The 25,803-nt window shown below is 50.2% G+C and overlaps 1 protein-coding gene across 1 annotated transcript in view; it reads right to left on the bottom strand.

Moving 5' to 3' along the window:
- Window positions 1–25,803, bottom strand: part of LOC115094360 — a 141,132-nt gene that overhangs the window by 102,115 nt on the left and 13,214 nt on the right. Inside the window, exon 3 of the mRNA XM_029607334.1 lies at window positions 19,788–20,129. Coding sequence (XP_029463194.1) covers window positions 19,788–20,129 — 342 coding nt within the window. The remainder of the gene's footprint in view (window positions 1–19,787; window positions 20,130–25,803) is intronic.

Here is a 25,803-nt window from a genome sequence, read left to right as displayed (position 1 = left end):
CAGGGGTGTTGCTCCTGGTCTGTGATAGGCAAGCACGTGTTACCACAGTGCAGCAGGCAGTTATCTGTAGGGACATTGTGGCAAAATCAAAAGGACTGTTTAAGGATGGACTCCAGACATCTGTGAGTGCTGCGCCTCCTTCCACTGGGATAGTAGTGCAATTCGAGACCGCGCAGACCATGGCATCCACCTTTGGGCATGTCAGAAGGTCTTTGACCACCGGGTCCAGAGGATACATGGCTGCCATAGCCCGTCCCCCTTTGGAGCAATCCATTCCAGGTCAATTAGCTGTTGGACGGCTTATAACAGAGGGAAATGGCGGGATGTCTGAAGGAGTCCCTCTAGCAGGGGATTCGTCTTAGGCTCCCCTGAGGCACTTGTGCCTGGGATAGCAAGCTTCTTCAGGCTGTGGGTGACCAGGTCTGGAAGCTCGTCCTTTGTGAAGAAGCGTCTCATGGTCGTGAGGCTCTGTCCCCAAGGGGCGTCCCCCTCCTCCAGGGGCTCCGACTCCTCCTCTGAGATGTCCGTGTTCCTGTACATGGGACTTCCGGGTGGTGGATTCACTTCCCTGGGCCTAGAGGGGCCCAGAGTGTAGAGGTCCTCTGTTGAAGGTTGTGGCCATGATATCAGAGGCTCTGTCTGCATGTGAACGAAGGTGTGCAGACCTTTGAATAATTCCACCCAGGAGATAGATGCTGGGTCCAAGCTAGGGGGCACTGTGTCCCTGGGAGGACCCATTTGAGGAGGTGTCCTGCTGTGAATTGCTAGATCCGGGGTACTTGAGGAGCTAGCACTCAGGCCCGGATGGGACTGGCCCTGGGCTCGATTCCCCAGGGCCTCCTCGCACTGGATACACAGGGCGTCGGCCTCTTCGTGTTGTGTGGTTCCGATGTGGCATGTTGGGCAAAGGGGAGGTCCAAAGAAACAAACCGGAAATTGATCCAATATAGATTAATATTAGTGAACATATATTATATATGTTATATAATATGTAATATATATTATAATTATATTATGTGAACATATATTACACACAAAGATTTTGTAAACCATGTTTGAATAACATTTTGTGATTGTCTATATACTTTTTCTTTTTATATGATTTAATTATGAATGTATGGTGTATGTTTTTAATCATATTTATATATGTTTTTATATATGTTTCATTTTGTTAGCCCCTGAAGCAGCTCAGTGAGTGAAACTCGGCCTGAATTGAGCTTTATTACGTTCTGTGCTCAATAAAGAACTCCTGGTGTTCACTGATCCTCTTTTCTTTTGGTCGATGCTGGACAAAGGCCCTGAAGCTTGAGCTCCTTTTCCGGCGGTGCCATGGATAAAGGTGCGTAAAATCTCTTATGCGCTCCGGTGCGTCGAATATGTGCGCATGGATGGATGTGTGCCTGGATGTGCGCGCAAGTCGCAGTTATGCGCCCGGCTCAGTAATGTTGAGATTACTTACCTGATAATCTCCTTTTCCTTAGTGTAGACAGATGGACTCAGAACAAGTGGGTATAGTGTGCTTGTGCTAGCAGTTGGAGACTATCTGATATCAGCACGGGTACATATACCCCCACAGGAAGTAAAGCCACTCAGTAATCTTCCTTGCAAAAGCTGTTATGGATATATGTTTACTGACCGATCAATTAGTGAAACAGGATTCCCCTGACCGATTGATAGTAGCTGGAGACCGCCAGCGCTCCCAACCGGAAGATGTCAACACCTGGTAGAGTGGACCCACTCATGTAAGAAGTGATAAGGCTTACCTTGAATCTGTGAAACCTCTGTATACCGGCAGCCGGGCGGGATGCTGAGTCCATCTGTCTACACTAAGGAAAAGGAGATTATCAGGTAAGTAATCTCAACATTTCCTAGCGTGTAGCCAGATGGACTCAGAACAAGTGGGATGTACAAAAGCTACTCCCGAACGGGGCGGGAGGCTGCCTGAGGACCGCGTAGGACTGCCCTCGCAAATGCTGTGTCCTCCCTGGCCTGGACATCCAGATGGTAAAATCTGGAAAAGGTATGGAGGGAGGACCATGTCGCCACCTTACATATCTCCGCGGGCGACAGCATCCTAGATTCTGCCCAAGAGGCTGCCTGCACTCTGGTAGAATGAGCCTTGACCTGCAGAGGTGGAGACTTCCCGGCCTCTACGTAGGCCACTCTGATAACTTCTTTGATCCAGCGGGTGATAGTCGGCCTAGAGGCCACTACCCCTTGCTTCTTCCCGCTGTGAAGGACAAACAGATGGTCTGTCTTTCGTACTGCTTCTGTCATTTCCAAGTATCTGGGCAGCAATCTGCCGATGTCGAGATGGCGTAGCAAACGCCCTTCTTCTGATTTCTTCAAACCCGCCGTGGTTGGCAAGGATATGGTTTGGTTGAGGTGAAATTGTGAAACTACTTTAGGTAGAAAGGAGGGAACCATGCGAAGATGGATAGCCTCAGGAGTGACTCTGAGAAAGGGATCGCGGCAGGACAGCGCTTGTAGCTCCGAGATGCGGCGTGCTGAACACACTGCCAGCAGGAACACCATCTTCAAAGTTAACGAACGGAGAGACAGGCCCCGAAGGGGTCTGAAGGTGGATCCCGCGAGGAAATCCAAAACGAGGTTGAGGTTCCACAGGGGCACTGGCCACTTCAGTGGCGGACGAATGTGCTTGACTCCTTTCAGGAAGCGAGAAACATCTGGGTGCGTGGCAATGGTCTTGCCATCCCCCTCCTGGGACCATAGCAAGACAGCGCAGCCACCTGAACCTTGATGGAGCTTAGGGAGAGACCCTTCTGAAGCCCATCCTGCAGGAAATCCAGAACAATAGGGATAGTAGTCGCATGTGGATTGGTGCCATGAGTGTCACACCAGGCTTCAAATACTCTCCAGATCCTTATGTAGGTGAGGGATGTGGAAAACTTGCGCGCTCGGAGGAGTGTATCTATCACCGGCTCTGAGTAACCTCTTTTCTTCAGTCTAGCCCTCTCAATGGCCAGACCGTAAGAGAATTGAGCTAGATCCTCGTGGAGGATGGGACCTTGATGCAGCAGGTCCCTGAGCGGAGGCAGGGGAAGAGGCTCCCCTGTCAGTAGTCTTCTCATGTCCGCGTACCAGGGTCTTCTTGGCCAGTCTGGTGCCACTAGAAGAACTAGGCCCCTGTGCCTCTGAATCTTGTGTATAAGGGTGCCCAGCAGGGGCCACGGAGGAAAGGTGTATAGCAGGGTCCCTGGAGGCCATGGCTGACCCAGGGCGTCGATCCCGTGAGAACGGATCTCGCTTGCGGCTGAAGTATCTGGGTACATGAGCATTGGACCTGTCCACTAGTAGGTCCATGTCTGGAGTCCCCCACTGATCCACGATCTGGAAGGCTGTGGGGGGACAGCTGCCATTCTCATGGATTTAGGCTTTCCTGGCTGAGGAAGTCTGCCGCGGTGTTGTCCCTTCCGGCATTGTGGACGGCGGAGATGTGCCTCTGCCCAAGCCATCAGTGGGGCTATCTCTAGGGACACCTGTTGGCTTCTGGTTCCGCCCTGTCGGTTGATGTATGCCACCGTGGTGGCGTTGTCGGACATCACTCTGACTGCTCTGTTCCGCAGTCTGGGAGCAAATTGCAGGCAGGCTAACCGGACTGCCCGTGCCTCTAGACTGTTGATGTTCCACCCCGACTCTTCTCTGCTCCACCGCCCCTGGGTGGTGAGCTCTTCGCAGTGTGCTCCCCATCCGCTCAGGCTGGCATCTGTGGGGGGAGGACATCTTTGACCCCTTGCTCATGTGGTCGGACTGCAACCACCACCGTAGCTGGGTCCGCACTCTGGCTGGTAGAGGTAGATGCACGGAGTAATTCCGGAAGCGTGGGCTCTATCGAGAGAGAAGGGAGCATTGTAGTGGTCTCATATGGGCCCGCACCCAGGGTACCACTTCCAAGGTGGATGCCATGAGACAGAACCTGCAGATAATCCCAAGCTATGGGCCGGCTGGCTCCCATCAAGGACCGTAGATGCGTCTGGAGTTTTAATCATCTCTTGGTGGTGAGACTGACTGTCTGCCTGGGTGTCGAACTGGACTCCCAGGTATTCCAGTGATTGGGAAGGCTGTAGGCAACTCTTGCTCAGGTTGACTACCCATCCCAGGCTTTCCAGAAGGGTGATCACTGTTGGTTGCCCGATGGCTCTCCTCTCGGGATTTCGCCCTGATCAGCCAATCGTCTAGGTAGGGATGGACAAGGATTCCTTCCCGTCTGAGCGCCGCTGCTACCACTACGATCACCTTGGTGAAGGTCCGTGGCGCCGTGGTTAACCCGAAGGGCAAAGCCCGGAATTGGAAGTGTCGTCCCAGAACCTTGAAGCGTAGGTAATGCTGATGATCCTGATGGATCGGGATATGCAGGTAGGCTTCTGACAGGTCTAAGGCCGTGAGGAACTCCCCTGACTGTACTGTGGTCTTGACTGAGCGCAGAGTTTCCATGCGAAACCTCGGGACCCTTAAGTATCGGTTGACTGACTTGAGGTCTAATACGGGCTGGAAAGTGCCCTCTTTCTTGGGCACCATGAAATAAATGGAATAGTGCCCAGAATCCATTTCCCATGCAGGTACTGGGATTATGGCTTTCAAGGACAGGAGCCTCGCCAGGGTAACTTCTAATGCCGCCTTCTTGTGGATTGGACACGGAGACTCCACAAACCTGTCCGGAGGGGTGTGATGGAAGTCCAGATAATAGCCCTCTCGGATGATGGCGAGGACCCACTGGTCCAACGTAATCGACCCATCTGAGGTAGAAGAGGGTTAACCTGCCCCCTATGGCTCCGTCCCCCGGATGGATCGGCTGATTCTCATTGTGAGGCGCGGCCGGGACCTGAACCCGAGCTGGCTTCCCTCTTGCGCTGCTTGGTCCGAAAGGACTGGTTCCTGGCCCGAGGACGAGGTGCCTGGTAGTGACTCCTATAGGGAGTGAAGCGTTGGGAGCTTCTACCTCTGGAGGGCCTCGGAAAGATGCATGGTTCCTCTTGGACCTGTCTTCCAGCAGTCGAGGGTACTGGAGAGGCTCCCATGTGCTGGCCAGTTTATCTAGGTCGCTGCCGAACAGGAGAGAACCCTTGAACGGCATTCTAGTGAGACGTGTCTTAGAAGGAGCATCGGCTGACCAATTCCGAATCCAGAGCTGCCTCCTGGCTGCTACTGAGGATGAGACCCACTTGGCTGTTGTACGGACTACATCGGAGGCGGCATCCATAAGGAATGAGAAAGCTGACTCCATGTCCGCTGCCGGAGCATTGTTCCGGACCTGTGACAAACAGGAACGTGTCACCACTGTGCAGCAGGTTGCGATTTGCAGAGACAGAGCTGCCACCTCAAAGGTTTGTTTCACGATGGCGTCCAGGTGGTCATGAGCCTCCTTGAGGGCCGCCCCCCCCCCTCCACTGGAATGGTAGTGAGCCTGACCACAGCGCTAACCAGGGCGTCCACCTTAGGGCACGCCAGCATATCCTTGATTGCCGGGTCCAGGGGGTACATGCCAGACAGGGCCCGACCCCCTTTGAAAGAGGCCTCGGCGCATTCCATTCCATATCAGCTGTTGCGCCGCTTGCAGGAAGGGGAAATGGTGGGCTGTGGGACGAAGACCCTCCAGCAGGGGGTTCGGCGTAGATGCCTCCATGGTGCTGGGGCCTGGAATAGCCAACTCCATCAGGCACTGAGAGACCAGGTCGGAGAGATCGCCCTTGGGAAAGAACCGCCTCAGTTCGATATGGCTCTATCCCCGAGGGAAGTTCCCCCTCATCGGGGGGTTCGGACTCGTCCTCCGAGATATCAGGGTTCGCATGAGCCGGACTGCCCAGAGGCTGGTGCTCACGATAAGGGCGAGAAGGTCCGGGGGCAGGGTCAGCCGGAGCAGCAGCGGGTCCAGGACAGGAAGCCGACTGCATACCCTTAAATAAGACAGGATTAGCAGCCAGATGTCCAAATGATTTCCTTTATTGGGTAGTAACACGAATATATGAACAATGCCCAACTCTGGCCGAGTTTCGCCCTCTTACAATGGGGCTACATCAGGGGCTCTACTTGAGTCGTGTTATGATGACAATTCAAGTCTTAAAAAAGACTGTGCAACAAAAGGTTATTGGAAAGGCTGGTTAAACTCTCAATGACAGTGGTACCTCAGTTTCTTATTTCATAAACACAAGGGTTGCAAATGTGCTGAAATGTTTTGATGTGTTTGTGAAGACAAACACGGGCGGCAGTGTGGCTTTCCCTTGTTAGTTCGAGTTAAGGGAAAGCCACACTGCCGCCCGTGTTTGTCTTCACAAACACATCAAAACATTTCAGCACATTTGCAACCCTTGTGTTTATGAAATAAGAAACTGAGGTACCACTGTCATTGAGAGTTTAACCAGCCTTTCCAATAACCTTTTGTTGCACAGTCTTTTTTAAGACGAATTGTCATCATAACACGACTCAAGTAGAGCCCCTGATGTAGCCCCATTGTAAGAGGGCGAAACTCGGCCAGAGTTGGGCATTGTTCATATATTCGTGTTACTACCCAATAAAGGAAATCATTTGGACATCTGGCTGCTAATCCTGTCTCCAAAGCAGTTTGGAGACCTGCTGACGTCAGATCCGTCTCCAACTGCTAGCACGAGCACACTATAGCTATAGCTACTTGTTCTGAGTCCATCTGGCTACATGCTAGGAAAATGCGGGTTGTGCACGTAACCTGTGTGTACAGAACTTGAGCGTGTAATGTGAGCACAAAAGATGTTGCACGCAAGGCTTGAGATGGCGGCGAACAGGGCCAAAATGGTGACTGCAACCACATGGGCAATATGGCGACCACTTCGAGGGGTCTCCACGTGGGAGGACCCTTGGATCTAACTGGGGTCTAGCCCTGCTAGGGCAAATCAACCCGGTGGCACAGGTCCCAGCCGGCAGCCTGTGCGACTCCGAGCTTTGGAGACCAGAGTCTTTAAAGAAGATTTCTACCTTATCTTGTCTTGGCGCTTCCCGGTTTCATTCCGGGCGGTCTCCGGCTGCGGGGGAAGAGGGCAAATACCTTCACCGCCGCGCTCGAGTTTGCACCCGCTGCCTCTCAGCCATGACAGAGATCAGGGGCTAGGTCCCTGCCAAGGATTGGCCGCCGGACCGAGGCTCACCTCAGAGGGACCATGGAAATCACCTCGGGAATTCTCAACTGGGGGATGGACCAGAGGGTGTCACCGCAGGAGAGTGGTGCTCGCTGTTGAGGTAAGTTCTTAATTTTGGGTTTTTCTCTGTTAAATTTTGCTCTAACACTGGGAGTGTGTGCAGGTAGTCCCTCACTGCTATGGAGACGGAAAATACTGAAGAGTTGCACTTCCCGCAGGGGTATATGTACTAGGACTGACGTCAGATTGAAATCTGATAGTCTCCAACTGCTATCAGGAGTACACTATACCCATTGGTCCTGAGTCCATCTGCTACATGCTAGGAAAGGAAGATTTACTTGAGGGTAAGAAACTATTTCTAAAGGCGGCTTTTATATTAGCCATCCAAACTATATTGTTAACTTGGATTTCAGCAGATAAACTGACCAGATCACAGTGGAAGTTAAAGCTTCAGAGAATGTTACTATTTGAATATATGACTGAAAAGTCAGAGAAACAAGAGATTTCAAAATATTTGAAATGATTTTTGGATCTCATTTTCCAATGAGACAAAGGATAGAAGGCAGTGCTTCTGATAAGCAAATTGATATGAAGGAAAATGATACAAAACACACTCCTCATGGTTCATTGACTTTATTCTATTTCTATTTTATAAGAATAGGTCCAAAGTTATATTGGAGTAGGTTTGCTGTGAAAGGTTACATTGGTTACAGTAAAGAATTATAGCCCTTATAAATGATGAAAAGGAGTAGATTTGTACAATGCAGCTAGCACCACAGTGTACAAATCAACTCCTCTTGTTAGACTTTCAGTTATAAGGGCTATCATTCTTTACTAATGTCAATTACTATGAATACCTCTGAATGTCTTTAAATCCCTCCCCCACCAACCCATCTCCCAAAAACCCATCCCAATTCAAAGTGCCCCTCTAGAGTCATACTCTATAGGTATAAGAAAAGTATTCACCTGCTAATTTTCATTCCTGTAGTACCAAGGATCATTCCAGACGGTGGGTTATGTCCCCTGTCCAGCAGATGGAGTCAGAACCAAAAACTCCCAGGGGAGGACCTATATAGCCACGCCTCCCCTGCCTCAATCCTCAGTAACTGGACTAGCAAAGCCAAGAAGAGAAGAGACAAAACCAGAGGGATCAATTAATCACAAAATGTAAAAAACAGCTGTCAACCAACAGCAACTAAACTTGGAATCAAAAACTCATAACTGAGAACTTGCAAACAGTACTGTGGTCTAGAACCAAACTCGCAGCATCAAGAGGTACAGAGTGAAGAATGGTAAAGACAGGAAGGCAGGGATGTCCCACAAAAGAACCCCCAACCAAGGGAGGGGTCTGGAATGATCCTTGGTACTACAGGAACGAAAATTAGCAGGTAAGGAATAATTTCCCTGTACGTACCAGGATCATTCCAGACGGTGAGATGTACCAAAGCTTCCCCATCATGGGTGGGTCGCGGACAACCCTGCCCGTATGACCCTGTCTCCAAGCTGACCGCCAGACGGCGCGCGGACATCCAGGCGATAATGCCTTGCAAAAGTGTGAAGCGACTTCCATGTGGCCGCTCTACAGATTTCCTAAGAGGAGACTGAAGTACTTTCTGCCCATGACATCGCTTGAGCATGGAGGGAATGTGCCCTAACCGCTAAGGGTGGAGACTTACACGCCCCGATGTACGCTGCTACAATCACTCCCTTCAACCAGCGAGCGATAGATTGCTTAGATGCCATGCAGCCCTTCCTGGGTCCCAACCAAAGGACAAATAAATGATCAGAGAGCCTAAAATCATTAGTGACCTCCAAATAATGCATCAAGGAACGTCATACATCCAGCTTGCGCAGGTCACGCAAATCAGAGGAGACAAATGACGGGAGCTCCACCGATTGGTTGAGATGGAAAGCAGAGACCACTTTAGGAAGAAAAGATGGGACCGTACGCAGGGATACTCCACCTGGAGTGAACCGCAGGTATGGTTCTCGACATGATAGAGCTTGCAGTTCGGAGATTCGACGTGCCGAACTGATCGCCACCAGACAAATGGTCTTGAGGGTGACATCCTTGATGGTGGCTGTACTCAGAGGCTCGAAAGGTGGGCCACAGAGAGCCCGAAGGACCAAATTCAGATTCCATGAAGGACAAGGCGGTCGAATTGGGGGCTTCAAGTGTTTTACCCCCTTGAGAAAATGTAGGATATCCGGGTGCGAGGCCAGGAGCTCCCCCCCCCCCCCCCCCATCACCACTATGTAGGAAGGCCCCCAAAGCTGCCACATGAACTCTGAGAGAATTATAGGCCAGGCCCAACTCAAGACCAGCCTGTAGGAAGGAAAGCACGTGCGGCACAGAGGCCTGCATTGGCAGAATCGCTTTCTTCCCGCACCATTCCTCAAAAACCTTCCATACCCTGACATAGGTGACTGAAGTGGATGTCTTCCGAGCTTTCAGGAGCGTCGAGATGACAGATTCCGGATAACCGCGTCGTCTTAGCTGGCGCCTCTCAAAAGCCAAGCCGCAAGACAGAAGCGATCTGCCTCCTTGAAAAATATCGGTCTCTGGCGAAGGAGACGTGGTAGATGACTGAGACGAAGAGGTCCCCCCACTGCCAGGTTGAGGAGATCTGCGAACCACGGTTGCCGAGGCCACTCCAGCGCAACCAGGATCACCGGGCCTTGATGCGTCTATCAGTCGGATGACCTTGCCCACTAGAGGCCACGGAGGAAAAACATACAGGAGACACTGTCGTGGCCAGGGAAGAACCAGCGCATCGACCCCTTCTGCGCCGCGCTCTCGTCTGCGGCTGAAGAAACGGGCAGCCTTTGCATTTGCCGCAGTTGCCATTAGATCTACATGAGGAGTCCCCCAGTGCTGCACTATCCTCCGCATTGCGTCTGAGAGTTCCCACTCTCCGGGATCCAGATGTTGGCTGAGAAAATCCGCTTGGATGTTGTCCACGCCCGCTATGTGTGAAGCCGCTAGTCGCTGCAAGTGTAGCTCCACCCACTCCAGCAGCCTGTCTGTCTCCAACGAAACCAGATGGCTTCTCGTGCCCCCCTGGTGATTGATGTAAGCCACCATGGTTGAATTGTCCGAGAGAATCCTGACCGCTCGACTGTGTACCAGTGGGTAGAACCCCTGTAGAGCTAGTCGGTCTGCCCTGGTCTCCAACCGGTTGATGGGCCACCTCGACTGCTCTTCCATCCATCGGCCTTGTAGAGAACTGTCCTGACAGACCGCCCCCCAGCCGGCGAGACTGGCATCCGTGGTGACTACCATCCAATCCAGGTTCTCCAGAGACACTCCGAGCCAAACGCTGTGGGTCCAGCCACCATTGGAGGCTGAGTAGGGCCACTCTCGGAATGGGTAGCACTGCCTGAAAATCTCTCGACACTGGATTCCACCGCGTAAGTAGGGACCTCTGCAGAGGTCGGAGATGAGCGAAGGCCCACGGGACCAGATCAATGGTTGAAGCCATGGTTCCTAGCACCTGTAGGTAGTCCCATGCTGTGTGTGGGAGCGGTGAGTGCCATGAAACTTGTGACTTGAGTGCGCAGAGCATGTGCTCTGTCCGGGTGAAGAAACACCTTGGCCTGCTTTGTGTCGAAGTGGGCTCCCAGGAAATCCAGCGACTGGGACAGCACCAGCTTGCTCTTTGTGAAGTTGACAATCCATCCCAGGGATTGGAGAAGCTGAACTACTCTGTCGACTGCACGACAGCCTCGCGCCTGCGATTTCGCCCGAATTAGCCAGTCGTCCAGGTACGGGTGAACTAGAATACCCTCCCTGCGGAGCGCTGCCGCTACAACCACCATGATCTTGGTGAAGACCCGTGGGGCCGTAGCCAGGCCAAATGGGAGAGTGCAAAACTGGAAGTGTTGACCCAAGATCTTGAAATGCAGGTAGTGCTGATGGTTGCGATGGATCGGGATGTGTAGATATGCTTCTGTAAGATCCAGAGAAGCTAAGAGTTCCCCCAGGTGCACGGCCGCTAACACTGACCGGAGCATTTCCATGCGAAACAGAGGAACTCTGAGAGACTTGTTGACCGTCTTGAGATCCAGGATAAGTCGAAAAGTGCCCTCCTTCTTGGGAACCACGAAGTAGACCGAATAGTGTCCCCGACCCAGCTCGAAGGCCACGACCGGGACTATGGCGCCCAGCTGCAGTAGGCGATTGAGGGTCTGCCGAACGGCTCCTTGCTTGAGACGAGAACCACAAGGGGAAAACAGGAAGCGGTCTCGAGGCGCGTGTACAAAATCTAAGGCGTAGCCGTGTTTAAGATGTCCAGCACCCATTGATTCGACGTAATTTGGACCCACTCTTCGTAGAAGAGAGCAAGGCAACCCCCCAGGTGAGGAATCTCCTCGTGGGTCCATCTGGCATCATTGTGGAGCTTTGGAGGAGGAACCTGATCCCCGTCTCCCCTTACCATGGCGGCGCCCACGAAAGGACTGGTTCCAGGCGTGTGATTGTGCAGAAGGCGCCCGGGGTGTCTGCTGTCTCGCGGGACGCGTCCTTCGTTAATTTCGGTACCTGTTCCTGGAGGAATAAAAGGATCTTGAAGAACGTGGTTGATCTTCTGGTAACTTATGTACCGCATTTTCATTAAGGGACTTGATCTGATCCAAATCCTCCCCGAAGAGGTACCTACCCTTAAAGGGAAGGGAACTCAGGCGTGTCTTGGACGAAGCATCGGCCAACCAGTTGCGCAGCCACAAAAGTCTGCGAGCGGACACCGCCGCTACCATGGTCAGAGCTAGGACCCTTAACAGATCATACAGAGCATCAGCCCCATAGGCGACCACCGCTTCCAGTCTATCCGCCTGAAGAGCCTCTGCATCTGGCAAGGCTTGCAATGTGAGAAGCTGTTGCACCCAACGAAGAGCTGCATGCTGTGCCAGGGAACTGCAGATAGCAGCCCTCATACCCAACGCTGAGACCTCGAAGATACGCTTGAGGTATACCTCTAGCTTGCGATCCTGGACATCCTTCAACGCCATCCCACCGGTAACCGGGATGGTGGTATGCTTCGTGACTGCGGATACCGCTGAATCAACAGCAGGAACCTTGAGGATATCCAGGAAGTCAGTAGGAAGAGGGTACAACTTTTCCATGGCTCTTCTGACCCGAAGATTGGCCTCAGGAGTATCCCACTCCCTAGAGATCAACTGTAAGATGTTATGGTGAGTGGGAAAAGCTTTCGCTAGTGGTCGTAGGCCAGCTAGAAGAGGGTCCCCCTTCTTGAGCTTCGGATCAGGTGCCACCGGATCTGGATTGGGGGGGGGGGGGGGGAGGGGGTCGATGTCCATCTCCTGCAGGATGTGAGGGATGAGATCATCCAACTCCGCTGCCTGAAAAATGCGGAGGACCCTCGGATCGTCGCCCTCCACCTGAGCTGCCAGGGAGGGATCGTCCACATCCGGGTCCTGCGCCTCATCCCCCGCTGGTTGAAGCTGGAGCGGCGCCGGGGTCACTGGAGGAGTACGAGAGGGCACCGAACCCCCTGCGGGCAAAGGAGACCTCCCCAGAGAAGGGTCTCCCCCCGGACGGTGAGTCAAGCAGGCCAATTTGGGGGGGGAGGGGGCCCCCAAGCCCCGAATCCTTGCTCTGCAAGAAGGCCCTATGCATTAGCACAACGAATTCTGGAGAAAAAGCTGGGACTCCTGAAGGAGGGCCCCTCGAGGGATCCTCTCCTTGTTTGTCAGGCTCCGCTGTGCTCAAAACCCCCAAATCTTGAGAAGGCATCGAGAGCGGCGCGTCCATGTCCTCTTCAGAAAGAGCTGCCTCTGTATCAGCCAACAAGATGGCCGCCGTTCCCGCGCTGAGGGGGAACGGGGCCTGACGCTTTCTGCCGGCGTGGTCCGAGTCCCCTCCGACCTGCCCACGAAGTGAGCTGTACTCCCCCTCAGGGAAGCTAGACGAAAACCCCTCCGCGGGCTGCTGTCCCCCTTGCCGAGCTCCAGAGCTGGGCGGCGATCTCTGCATCACGGCCGGGGAGAGGGGCGGCTGTGGCACACGCTGAAACTTTGGCGCTGAAGCGCAACGGTAAAAAACTGCCTCCGGACCCCTCACCGACCCGAAGAAACAGTCGGGGAAAGTCCCTTCCCGACGGTGGGCAGCCCGGGACTCCGTTCACTCCAAGAGGGAGGAGGGGAAAATAAACTCTGGGGCTAGGGGGGAGCGGTCGGCCCTACCGACTTTCACCCCATAGTAACTCTTGTCCCTACCGGCGGCTGAAAGAAAAAGAAGAACAAACACCACTTATCGCAACCTAGTAGGGAGAGGAGGAGAAAGAGAAAAAAAAAAAAAAGAGGAAAAGACAGGGAGCAGCCTGTCAGCAAGCTCCTGGAAAGAGCCAGTGTCCGTCGCTGAATGGACCTGTCTTGTCAGTGCCCACAGGACTTGTCTCCCCTCAAACTACACTCTAAAATAGGAGGCAATATCCCTATTAATCTTTTTTTTTTTTTTTTTTTTTTTTTTTTAATTGATCCCTCAGAAAAAAGACAGACTTAATTGCTGGGGACCACCATGTCCCCCGCTCACATCTGCTGGAGTCAGAACTATTCTGAGGATTGAGGCAGGGGAGGCGTGGCTATATAGGTCCTCCCCTGGGAGTTTTTGGTTCTGACTCCATCTACTGGACGGGGGACATAACCCACCATCTGGAATGATCCTGGTACGTACAGGGAACAAACTGACCCTAAACAGAGGCGCTTTCTCTCCCAGCTGTTCTTTTAAATGCTACGTGCATACTTTATAAGATGAGGCATATTTTTGCTCGCACTACAACACGTGCATTCCTTTTAAAATTTACCAGTTAATATTTTAGAGAAAAAGTCTGAAGTTAAAATGTAATTTATTCTAGATAGGGATGCATGTGCTCTAGACCTGTGCGAAGTCTGATTTAATACATGCCACATATCTAGAAAATGTAAATCTTTACATACATATGCAATTCCTTTTTCTCTCACTTTTTTTTTTATGTACAGGGGAGGATCTGTACATCGATATATCATGGACAATTGAAATTCCCTGCTATTAAAAGAGGAACCCTCTAGTTAGTAATTTTCTATATCTGTAAAGAATGTATGTTTGTAATCATTTGGAGCATAACGGTTACATATGGTCTCTTCCTGTCCATTAATTTTACCAGCCAAGATAAGGTATCTCCCCATCAATAACTAATTTGGTGAGTTTTATGAAAGATTTTTATGTTGCTCCTGCTTTTCTACTCATTGCAGCTGAATAAATGTCCCACCCAATTCCTGTGCAATGTTTACTCTCCACATCTGATAAATGTGTTTCTGGTATACATGCGATTGATACTTTTTGCCTCTGTAGTGCTGCTAAAAATTCTGATTGGGGAGCCTAAGCCATCAACATATTAAGAAATACACCTATATTTTTTTTCCCACACTAGTGATCCCCCAGCCTAGACCTCTAGCCCAATCTCTCTAGCCATCTCCCACCCCCATTGAAATATAAGTGCAAAGCATCCTTTTTCTCTGCTTTCTTTGAAACTCTAAATACACAAAACGCAATTGCTTACCTGGTGTTCTCCTAGGACAGCAGGATGTTAGTCCTCACATGTGGTGTAACATCCGATGGAGCCCGGCATGGAAAAACTTGTCAAAGTTTCTAGAAAAACTGACTGTCAGACTGAGCATGCCCAGCCTGCTGCAATCTGTGTGTCTACTCAGGGCGCCCCCCTTCAGTCTCATAATAAACCAAAAAACTACGAGCAAGAACAAAAAAATGAAGGTGAACCTGACATTGTGGGGAGGTAGGTGGGATTCCTGAGGACTAACATCCTACTGTCCTAGAGAACACCTATTACAGGTAAGCAACTGTTTTCTCCTAGGACAAGGATGGTAGTCCTCACATGTGGGTGATTCCCGAGCTCCAGATTGCCCCATTCTACCAAAGACCCACAGTAGCCAAACAAGATGCCAACGAGCACAACACAACTGTGGTGCTGTGGGGAAAACAGGGGTGGTCTGGTCCCACAAAGAGCACAATGAAAACAGTTGGGTTCAAGACTGAAAGAGATTGCGCAGAACAGACTGGCCAAAAGCACTGTCCTGGCAACTATCCCTGTCAAGGCAGTAGTAAGGCGTGAATGTGTGGAGAAAACTCCAAGTCACGGCTCTGCAGATTCCGGCGACAGGGACCGGATGCAGATAGGCCACTGATGCCACCATAACCCGCAGATAGTGAGCTTTCACCCTGCTAGCCAGCTGAAGGCCTGCCTGCTCGTAGAAGGCAATGCAATCCGCTAGCCAGTTAGACAAGGTTTGCTTCCCCACTGCTGCTCTCAGTCTATTGGAGTCATAAAAGACACAAAGAGCTGGGTGGACTGTCTATGGTTCGCTGTACGGTCCAAGTAGAACGTGAGCACCCGCTTGCAGTCCAGGGGTGGAGAGCACATTCCCCTGGGTGGGAATGAGGTAGTGTACGCAGCACCACATGGTCATGGAAGAATTTTGTATAAGGAGCTTACATAACCAGGGCCTGGATCTCTGACCCTGCGAGCGGAAGTGATTGCCACTAGGAACATCACTTTCCAGGTGAGGAACTTCAGGTCACAAGACTTAAGAGGCTTGAACAGAGGCCTCATGAGCCTCGCTGGAATAATGTTGAGAATGAGGGTGGCCAGAAAGGAGAGGGCAATCGCCCGATCCTTGGGCAGGAAAGCCTTTGCTAATGCCATGTCCAACCTGGTGAAGATGAAATCTACCTGTGGAGACGGACAGAGATGGGACTTGGGGTAGATGACAAATCAATATCTGCAGGGTCTGAACCATCAGGGCCAGTGTGTTCAAGGCTCCAGAGTGGGAGTCGCTCCAGATCAGCCAATCGTCCAGGTATGGAAAGACATGGACTGAGTGACACCCAAGGTAGGCAGCCACCACTGCCAAGCATTCTGTGAAGATGTGTGGGGCTGATGCCAGCCGGAAGGGCAGCACTTTCAGTACAAAGTGTGCCATCCCCACCAGAAAGAGGAGGTACTTTCTGTGGTTGGGGGACAATTGCAATATGAGCATAAGCCTCCTTTAGATCAAGGGAGCAGAGCCAGTCTCCTCTTCGGAGGAGTGGGATCAGCGCACCCAGACACACCATTTTGAATTTCTCTTATGAGAAAATCGGTTTAATGCCCTGAGGTCGAGAATGGGGCGCAAGCCACCATTTCTCTTCAGAATAAGGAAGTACCTCGAGAAGCAGTGGCCCCACTGTTCGTGGGGGACCTGTTTCACTGCGCCCGCCGCTAAAAGGGCAGACAGTTACAATTGGAGGACGACCTGATGGACATGGTGGAGTGGTCTCTGGGAGCCTGCTGAAGTTCAGGCAGCAGCCCTGGCGGACAATGGAGAGGACCCAATGGACCAAAGTGATTGCTTCCCAGTGGCGGAGGAAGCAGAGGAGCCTGCCACCGACCGGGTGAGCGATCGCCAGGGAGACCGGTGTTTAGCTCGTGCCTCCTTGCTGCACGTCAAAAGCCACTGGACGGGACTTGCTGGAGGCCTGGTTGGGCCCTCAGAACCCATTGCAGTCGGCCACAACCTCTGGGGCTGGACAGAGGCAGGCAGGCAGAGGTAGCCAAAGGAAAGTTCCTCATTGGCCAGAAGGGCTTGCGAGAGCCCAGCCTGGAGATTTCCTGGCAGAGAAAGGGCCTTCTGCGGGGCTGTGAAGAGTATCATGATGATCTTTCAGCTACGTCATGACTTCTTTCACCTTATCCCCAAACAGGTTTTTGCTTGTAAAGGGGAGATCTGCAAGTCTGCCCTGAACCTCTGGCCGAAGACCTGAGGCCTGGTGCCAAGCCAAGCCAGTCATCTGGCACAGACGCCTCTGGCAGATAGGCAGGCTGTGGTCTCGAACATATCATAGGTAGACAGAACTTAGTGTCTACCCGCCTTGAGTCCCAGCATTTATTTTATTTAACAGTTTTTTATACCGACCTTCATAGTAAATAACCATATCGGATCGGTTTACAGTTTAAGGGAAAACTAGAGTAATAATTCAAGTAAACGAAAGATAATAGGTAGGAATAAGTCAAAGTTACAATCAACAGGGGGAGAGAACTTGGAAGCTTACAAGCTGGAAAGAAGAAAGGCCGGTAAAGTGTTGTTACCATAGAATGAACAAATTAAAAAAAAAAAAAACTTAAACTTAAACAGTGCATGACAATGGCTGCAAGAGACTCCTGCTGTTGCTGAGGGAGGCCCTCTGCAAAATCTTGAATCTGTTTCCATAGATTGTGGTTGTAATGGGTCATATATAGCTGGTAGGCCACAATGTAGGCAACAGCATAGCCCCCTGGAATACCTTCCTCCCTACGCCATCAAGCTCCCTGTGTTTGCACCCCGGAGAAGCAGAAGCTTCTGGCCTTTCTAACCACGGCCTGTTGCACCAGATAAGTCACATCAGCCTTCCTGTTAACCGGGGACACCGGGTGTTCCCACATGCAGAAGAGGAGCTCCTTAAAGATGTCATGGACCAGCACCGCCATGATCTCTTTGGGAGCATCGATGAACTGGAGGACCTCCAGCATCTTGTGACAAGTATCTTCCTCCGACAGGAGCTAGAAGGGGATGGCCTCTGCCATAGCCCTTATGAAGCAGGTAGACCACAGGTCTTCAGGTGGAGGAGATGGAGCCTTCCCCTCCGGAGGAGTGGCAGTCTGAACTCTGAGGACACGTCCAAGGAGTCATCACCCCACGGGTTATAAGGACCCTCCTCCTCACTAAGGCCTGGATGCAGAGAGGGCACCTGTGGCATCGTTAGAGCCCCAGGCATAGAGAGGGGCAGTGGCCATGGTACACTGGGAGGAACTGGCTGTGGCCCCGCAGGCAAGGGTGCCTGGTCCCTGAGGCCTCATCCTCCTCGGAGGACCCGGGATCGCTGCGGTGGCGAAGGCCTCTCGGGCACCAATTGCATCAGTAGTGCGCCAAGGACGTCCAGATGCTCCAGCAGGGGTGTGAGCATCGATGGTGGAAGCTCAGGTACTTGTGGTGCTGGCAGCTCGACACTATAGAGATTTGAGCACCACCGATTTCACCCTGCCATCCAACTCCTCCTGGAAGACCTGGGTGGGTAGGACTGATGGAGTGAGCCGAGGTGTTGCAGACATCCTCTGAAGCATCATGAGGCGGCATGGTGCCCAGCACCATTGCCGGTGGGGAATGCCTTTGGCTACTGGGGGCTCAGGATGGGCCTCCAGTGGCTGGTGCCACTATGATGGCAGCTCAGCAGCCACTGATGTTGCTCTGGAACTGGAACCATGGCAACAGAGACCGGTGTCTATGCTTCCTGGATTTCTGGCGCACGGCCCAGTCTTTCCCTGATGCAGGACTGGCAGGGGAAGAGACTGGGACAGTTCCCCATGGTCCTTGGGTGTCAAGGATACCGAAGCTGAAGGTTTTGGAGAGCCAAAGAGCTTCTCCATATTGTCCAGGCGCGCTCTACACCCTTTGGGGGGTCATTTGGTCACACAAACGACACCCCCCGATGACGTGCAAGGCCCCCAGGCAGATGACACCTCGTGTGGATCCGTGAGAGACATGGTCCGTGGGCACTGGGGGGGGGCAACTGTCAAACTAGGCCAGTGCGCAGTCTATGACTGGCACCACAGTGTGGAAATCGGGAAGAGACAGCAAAGAACGAAGACAAATGCCAAGGGTACCTACTGAACAGAGGAACCGAATGCTTATGGGGACCCAACGCAGAAAACCCCAAAAAAGTTCAAACACAATTTCAAGGAGTTGGAGCTCCATCACCACGAGGCTACTGCACCACGAAAAGAAGAGAGACTAAGGGGTACCCCACGTGGACAGCAGCAGGCCGGGCATGCTCAGTCTGCCAGTCAAGGTTTCTAGAAACAAGTTTTCCATGTCGGGCTCCATCGGATGATGTCACCCCACGTGAGGACCACCATCCTGCTTATCCTAGGAGAAGCTCCCACCCCTTCCTCCAACCTCCATCTCCCCTTTTCATTTTATTTTCCATCTTTTACTTCCCTAATCTGGGGTCAGATCTATGAATCATGCATATGGGTACAACCCCCCCCCCCCCTTTCTAGTCAATATAACAGCAGTACCCCCATATCTAAACAATAACTTCCTTGTAGGAGAAAAAAAATAAAATTGCACCAACTTTTGTATATTCTTAAATCATAAGCAGAGCATGATGATTTCTTCTCCTTCCATTTGTATCCTTTTATTCTTATTCCTCAAAGACTACTATAGTTGCTGAAAAGCTGCCCTGGCAACGTAGCCAATCTGTTAGCCCTGAAACCAAATATCTTTAAGGAAATTGCTTTAGTCTCAAATCACTTTGTAGTTCTGATTATCAACTTCAGTAGGTTAGACCTCCATGAGCCTTCATACTCTGGGCTTATTTCCAAATTTACTCAAGATGTCTCTTTTGCCAAGAACATCAAGATCAGCAAAAAATCTTGAGATCTTTCCTTTTTTCCACCTTTTAAGTAGCAGTCAAAGGGAAGATGCAAATATAAGCAAACAAAAAGGCATATTTACCTCTTCCTGGAGATTCTTCTAAGTGCAAACTAATTATGTGCCCTGGATGACAGACTTTCTAGATATTTTGTGGTTAGGAAAAAAAACAAACCAAAAACTAGTGTCACTTTCACTTACCAAGCACTTTCAGATGGATTCTTCTGGCTTCCTTTTCAAGGAGATTAACGGTCACCTTGTAGATCCCACTGTCTTCCACCCTAACATTCTTTAATAGGAGGGATCCATTAGAGGTGTAAAAGGTTACTCTGTCCACAAAGAGCCGATTGATGGTAGGATCATTGTCTCTGAAATAGTCCAGAATGTCCTGAGTTGTGGATTCATTGACATATACCCACTGTAAGACACCCACATCGCCTGAGGGGTGGAAGGCAGGCAGCAGCACTGTAGAGCCCTCAATGGCAGTTATTGATTCTTGGGTTGCTGCCATCTCCAGACTCCATTGTGAAAACAGAAAGAGCACTAGAAAAAGAAGGCAGACATGCAAAGAGTGTTTCAGTGGCCTCTTTGTTCCTGCGAGCTTGTAAGCAAACCAAGCTCCATATTTATTTTGTTTAATAAAATGTATGAATCGCCTTCCAGATTCAAAGAATTGTCCAAAGTAATGTACAATACTTAAAATGTTATACAATTAAATAAAAACAAATGCAACCACCAAAATAGCAACAATCATCCACTCTGCTACTTACAATTTAACACCTGTTCAAACAAGATGGAATTTAAAAAAAAAATTTTTTTTCCATCTTGCACACTCCTCATCTCTGAGATCAGCCAAGTTTTTAGTTTCTTCCTGAAACATCAGCTCTATTTCCTGTCTCACTTCCATAGGTAAGTTATTCCATAACTTTGGCACTATCAAGGAAAGAACCCTATTTTGAAATCTGAGCTGGCAAAAATCCCTTTATCAAAATATCATGGCTGCCACACGTTTTGATCTGGACCAGCATTATCAATGTCATAAATGTGGGGGAACATGGCCCTCGAGATCTTAAATGCCAATATTAAGATCTTAAACTTAGAATGCAATTTAATACGTAACCAGTGAAGCTTCAAAAGTGGGATTGCTGGTATCTGCCTTGGGCAACCCAAGATAACTAGCAGCCATATTCTGGCTCACTTGAGGCACCAAATAGCACCCAAAAAACCCCAGTAAACTGTTACAATAGTCAATTATAGCTAATGCCAAGGCCTGAAAATTCAGAAAAGGTTGTAACTGCCTAACTAAATCTGATATGAATATAAGACATCTTAACCACTGCTGATACCTGTTCTATATTCAAGTGGCCATCCATTCTGACAAGGACTTTACAACAACTGCTGTTACTTTTGACCCCTCAAAAGACAAGCAACATCTCTCTATTGTCCCACCAATCTGTAACATTTCAGTCTTCTTAGAATTTATGATCAGTTTGATTCTCTTCAACCCCCTTCTCAATCATTTCAGGGATCCACGTAGTTGATATACCTATAAGTACACACATGTTTATGCACCAATTAATTGTAACATGTGAACATCTCCCCCCCCCCCCCCCAATCTTATGCATGGAGGCATATGTATGCACATCTTTCCCTTGTGCACCAACTGACCCAGACCCTCACCAGTTCATCTCTACCCTCTAGACCCCTGCACAAAACTGTAAATCTGATTTTCTATTTTGTTTGATTTCCACAACTTGAGTAAGTGTAAGAAGCATGTGCATATGTTTGATGCCCACACTCCATTTCTAAAATATATATAAGTGTGTTCTTCCAATCCTGGCCTATAATGCCCTCGAAATGCATATACCTTTCCATATAGCATATGTGTACTCTTGCCTTCCTGAAAACTTGCTTACTATGCACAGGGGCTACTGACATATGTATATTAGGGATGTGAATCGTGTCCTCGATCGTCTTAACGATAGATTTCGGCTGGGAGGGGGAGGGAATCGTATTGTTGCCGTTTGGGGGGGTAAAATATCGTGAAAAATCGTGAAAAATCTAAAAATCGCAAAACCGGCACATTAAAACCCCCTAAAACCCACCCCCGACCCTTTAAATTAAATCCCCCACCCTCCCGAACCCCCCCCAAATGAGTTAAATAACCTGCGGGTCCAGCGGCGGTCCGGAACGGCAGCGGTCCGGAACGGGCTCCTGCTCCTGAATCTTGTTGTCTTCAGCCGGCGCCATTTTCCAAAATGGCGCCGAAAAATGGCAGCGGCCATAGACGAACACGATTGGACGGCAGGAGGTCCTTCCGGACCCCCGCTGGACATTTGGCAAGTCTCGTGGGGGTCAGGAGGCCCCCCACAAGCTGGCCAAAAGTTCCTGGAGGTCCAGCGGGGGTCAGGGAGCGATTTCCCGCCGCGAATCGTTTTCGTACGGAAAATGGCGCGTACGGAAAATGGCGCCGGCCATACGCGTATGGCCGGCGCCATTTTCCGTACGAAAACGATTCGCGGCGGGAAATCGCTCCCTGACCCCCGCTGGACCTCCAGGAACTTTTGGCCAGCTTGTGGGGGGCCTCCTGACCCCCACGAGACTTGCCAAAAGTCCAGCGGGGGTCCGGAAGGACCTCCTGCCGTCCAATCGTGTTCGTCTATGGCCGCCGCCATTTTTCGGCGCCATTTTGGAAAATGGCGCCGGCTGAAGACAACAAGATTCAGGAGCAGGAGCCCGTTCCGGACCGCAGGTTATTTAACTCATTTGGGGGGGGGTTCTAGGGGGTTTTAGTGTGCCGGCTCACGATTCTAACGATTTATAACGATAAATCGTTAGAATCTCTATTGTAGTGTGTTCCATAACGGTTTAAGACGATATTAAAATTATCGGACGATAATTTTAATCGTCCTAAAACGATTCACATCCCTAATGTATATTCTAATTTTAGTGTACAACCTCCATGTAAGTCTGAAAATGACCCCCTCAAAATACTTCAGAGGTATAAATGCATAAGCAGCTACTGTTTCAGAAGAAAGCAGAGTTGTTTACCTGTAACAGGTGTTCTGAGGACAGCAGGATGTCCGTTCTCCCACAAGGGTGACATCTAATGGGGCCCGGCACAGAAAACTTATATCAAAGCTTCTAGAACTTTGACCGAGCCTCACTGAGCATACCCATGCATGCATTATGCCATGTGGCTATGCGAGGTCCCTTCAGCCTAATTACATAGCATAAAAAAATTAAAATAAAAACCACCACCACTGAAGTGGAGACCCAAACTCCAAAGGGAGGCAGGTGGGTCTCATGAGGACCGATATCCTGCTGCGCTTGGAGAAGACCTGTTACAAGTAAGCAACTCTGCTTTCTCTGAGAACAAGCAGAATAGCAGTCCTCACACATGGGTAAATCCCTACCTACAGGCATCCCCCCCCCCCCCCAAAAAAAGGGGGGGAACAAATCAGTACCAACAGGCACAATATTTGTTGGCAACATAAGTTGGGGTTTTTTTTATATAATACCTGACCAAGGGAGGGGGGGAGAAAGGGGAAACTTGAACAAAAACAGTTCAACACCTTAATTGATTTCTGGCGGATAGACTGGCCAAACCTACTGTGTCAGCCGCCATCCCTATACAAACAGTAGTGTGATGTGAACGAATGGATATAATTCCATGTCACAGCCTTGCAGATCTTTTTCATGGGAACCAATTTCAAGTGGGCCACCAATACTGCTATGGCTTGGATAGAATAAGCCTTGACATGGCCCACAAGATTCAATCCTGCCTGGATATAACAGGAGATGCAATCTGCTAGCCAATAGAGAACATCTGTTTGGCAATGGCAGTTCCCAGCTTGTCCTGATCAAAGGAAACAAAAAGCTGAGTGGGCATTCTAAGGGCTTCTGTCCACTCCAGATAGAGGGCTAAGGCCTTCTTGCAGTCCAGACTAATTCAACTTGATTAGTATGAAGCCTGAGGAAAAATGATGGAAGGCCAACTGGTTAAGATAGAAGTCTGACACCACCTTAGGCAGGAAATTAGGGTGTGTACACAAGACCATCCTATCATGGAAAACAGTGTAAGGTGGATAAGTCACTAAGGCCTGAAGCACACTGATCCTACTTGCTGAAGTGAGTGCCACCAAAACCTTGACCTTCCAGGTCAGACACTTCACATCCCAGCAGTGTAATGGCTCAAAAAGAGCTTTCATCAGTTGAGCCAAGACCAAACTTGGGTCCCATGACATAGGAGGTCTTAAGGAAGGCTTCAAGTGAAGCAGGTCCCAAATAAAGCATATCATTAAAGGCCGTACAAAGATGGCGCATATATCACCATGTAGAAGGTAAACCCAAATACACTAAGATGGACTGATTTAGTCTTAAGGCCAGTATCAGAGAAATGTAGAAGATAGTCAAGCAATTTGTCTGTTGAGCAGGAGAAGGGATTCAAGGCCATTTGCTCCTCCTCCACTTCAGTCCATAGGAATTTCTGGTGGAAGGCTTTCTGAAGCCAAGAGGACAATGTGCCAAGCTGATGTCTGCTGACTCTTGCATCTCTGCCGCAATGGCCATCAGGGTGACAGCCTATTGCTGCGGAAGGCAGGCCTTGGCCTGAGTCATGTCTAGTGGAGCTCCAATAAACTCCAACTGAAGTTACTGGCTGAGATGAAATTTGGGGTAGTTGATGACAAAGCCTAGTGACTTCAACACCTGGATGGTCACATTCATTGACTCTTTAGCTCCTGAGGCATGCTCTTGACCAGCTAATTGTCCATATAGGGAAACACATGCATCCCTAGTCTGAAGGTGCACTGCCACCACAACCAAGTATTTTGTGAAGACGTGCGGGGCTGACACGAGCCCCCCCTTTTTTTTTTTTTTTTTTTTTTTTTTTTACAAAAAGAGAGAAAAGGTGCCCAGGGAAATCTTGAACTTTTTTTTTTTTTAAATTTAAGAAGTTTGTTCAAGGCCCTTTGGTTTAGGATGGTATGGAGTCCCCCGGTTTTCTTTGGTGGAATAGGCTCAACTGCTTTGGTAATTAAGGAGAGCTCTGAATATAGTACCGCCTGATGTGCTATGAGCCCCCCACAGATAGGCTTCGAGGGTGATTTGGTGGGATACTCAATAGATTTAATCTACTGCAAACTATGCTGAGAAAACACTGGTACGAGGTTATACTGGACTACTGGTTTGCACAGAACTGCAGACTGCCTCTGACCAGAAGATTCTTTGGCAAGGGTACTGGAATCATGGCTATGCTGTCTTTGGTCTAGTCAAAAAGCCCCATCCTTGGATTTGGCTGGTATGCAATCAGGGACTTATGCATCCTCTGTCATCTGGGATGGCTGCATGGGTCTGCTGCGAATGGGAGTGAGGATGGAGAATATAGTGTCTCCTCGGGTAGAAGGAGGACTTCTTCTGTCCAGATCTCTGGTACCTCCTGGATGAGGAAGCCAAGTCTGGATTGTTCATGGAAAGCTGCTTGAGCATTGCAGTGGTCACAAACCTGTGCCACCACATTCTTCACCAAGTCTCTGAAGAGATTCTCTCCAGTGTACAGCACATCAGCTAGTTGCTCCTGCACCTCCAGATGGAGCTCAGAGGCTAACAGCCAGGCTAGTCTGCAGGCCTTGATCTCTAGGGCAGAGATTCTTGATGCCCCTTCAAACACATTGTAGGTTCATCAGATTCCAAGTTTAACACTCCAGATCCTTAGTCACTAGTGACTGGAAGGTGTTGGGACCGGTCCTGTTCAATATCTTTGTGAGCGACATTGCGGACGGGATAGAAGGTAAGATTTGTCTTTTTGCGGACGACACTAAGATCTGCAACAGAGTAGAGAGAATGAGACTGGATTTAAGGAAACTGGAAGAGTGGTCGAAGATATGGCGGCTGAGATTCAATGCCAAGAAGTACAAAGTCATGCATATGGGGAGTGGAAATCCGAATGAACTGTATTCGATGGGGGGGGGGGGGGGGGGGAGGCTGATGTGCACGGAGCAGGAGAGAGACCTAGGGGTTATAGTGTCTATAAAAGCCAGAAGAATGCTGGGCTGCATAGAGGAATATAGAGTAAGAAAAGGGAAGTGATTATCCCCTTGTACAGGTCCTTGGTGAGGCCTCACCTGGAGTACTGTGTTCAGTTCTGGAGACCGTATCTACAAAGAGACAGAGACAAGTTAGAAGCGGTACAGAGAAGGGCGACCAGAAAGGTGGA

The sequence above is a fragment of the Rhinatrema bivittatum genome, chromosome 6, assembly GCF_901001135.1.
Source record: "Rhinatrema bivittatum chromosome 6, aRhiBiv1.1, whole genome shotgun sequence".
NCBI classification, from domain to species: domain Eukaryota; kingdom Metazoa; phylum Chordata; class Amphibia; order Gymnophiona; family Rhinatrematidae; genus Rhinatrema; species Rhinatrema bivittatum.
Note: the sequence above shows the minus strand (reverse complement) of the source record. Positions and strands in the feature narration are given on the sequence as shown.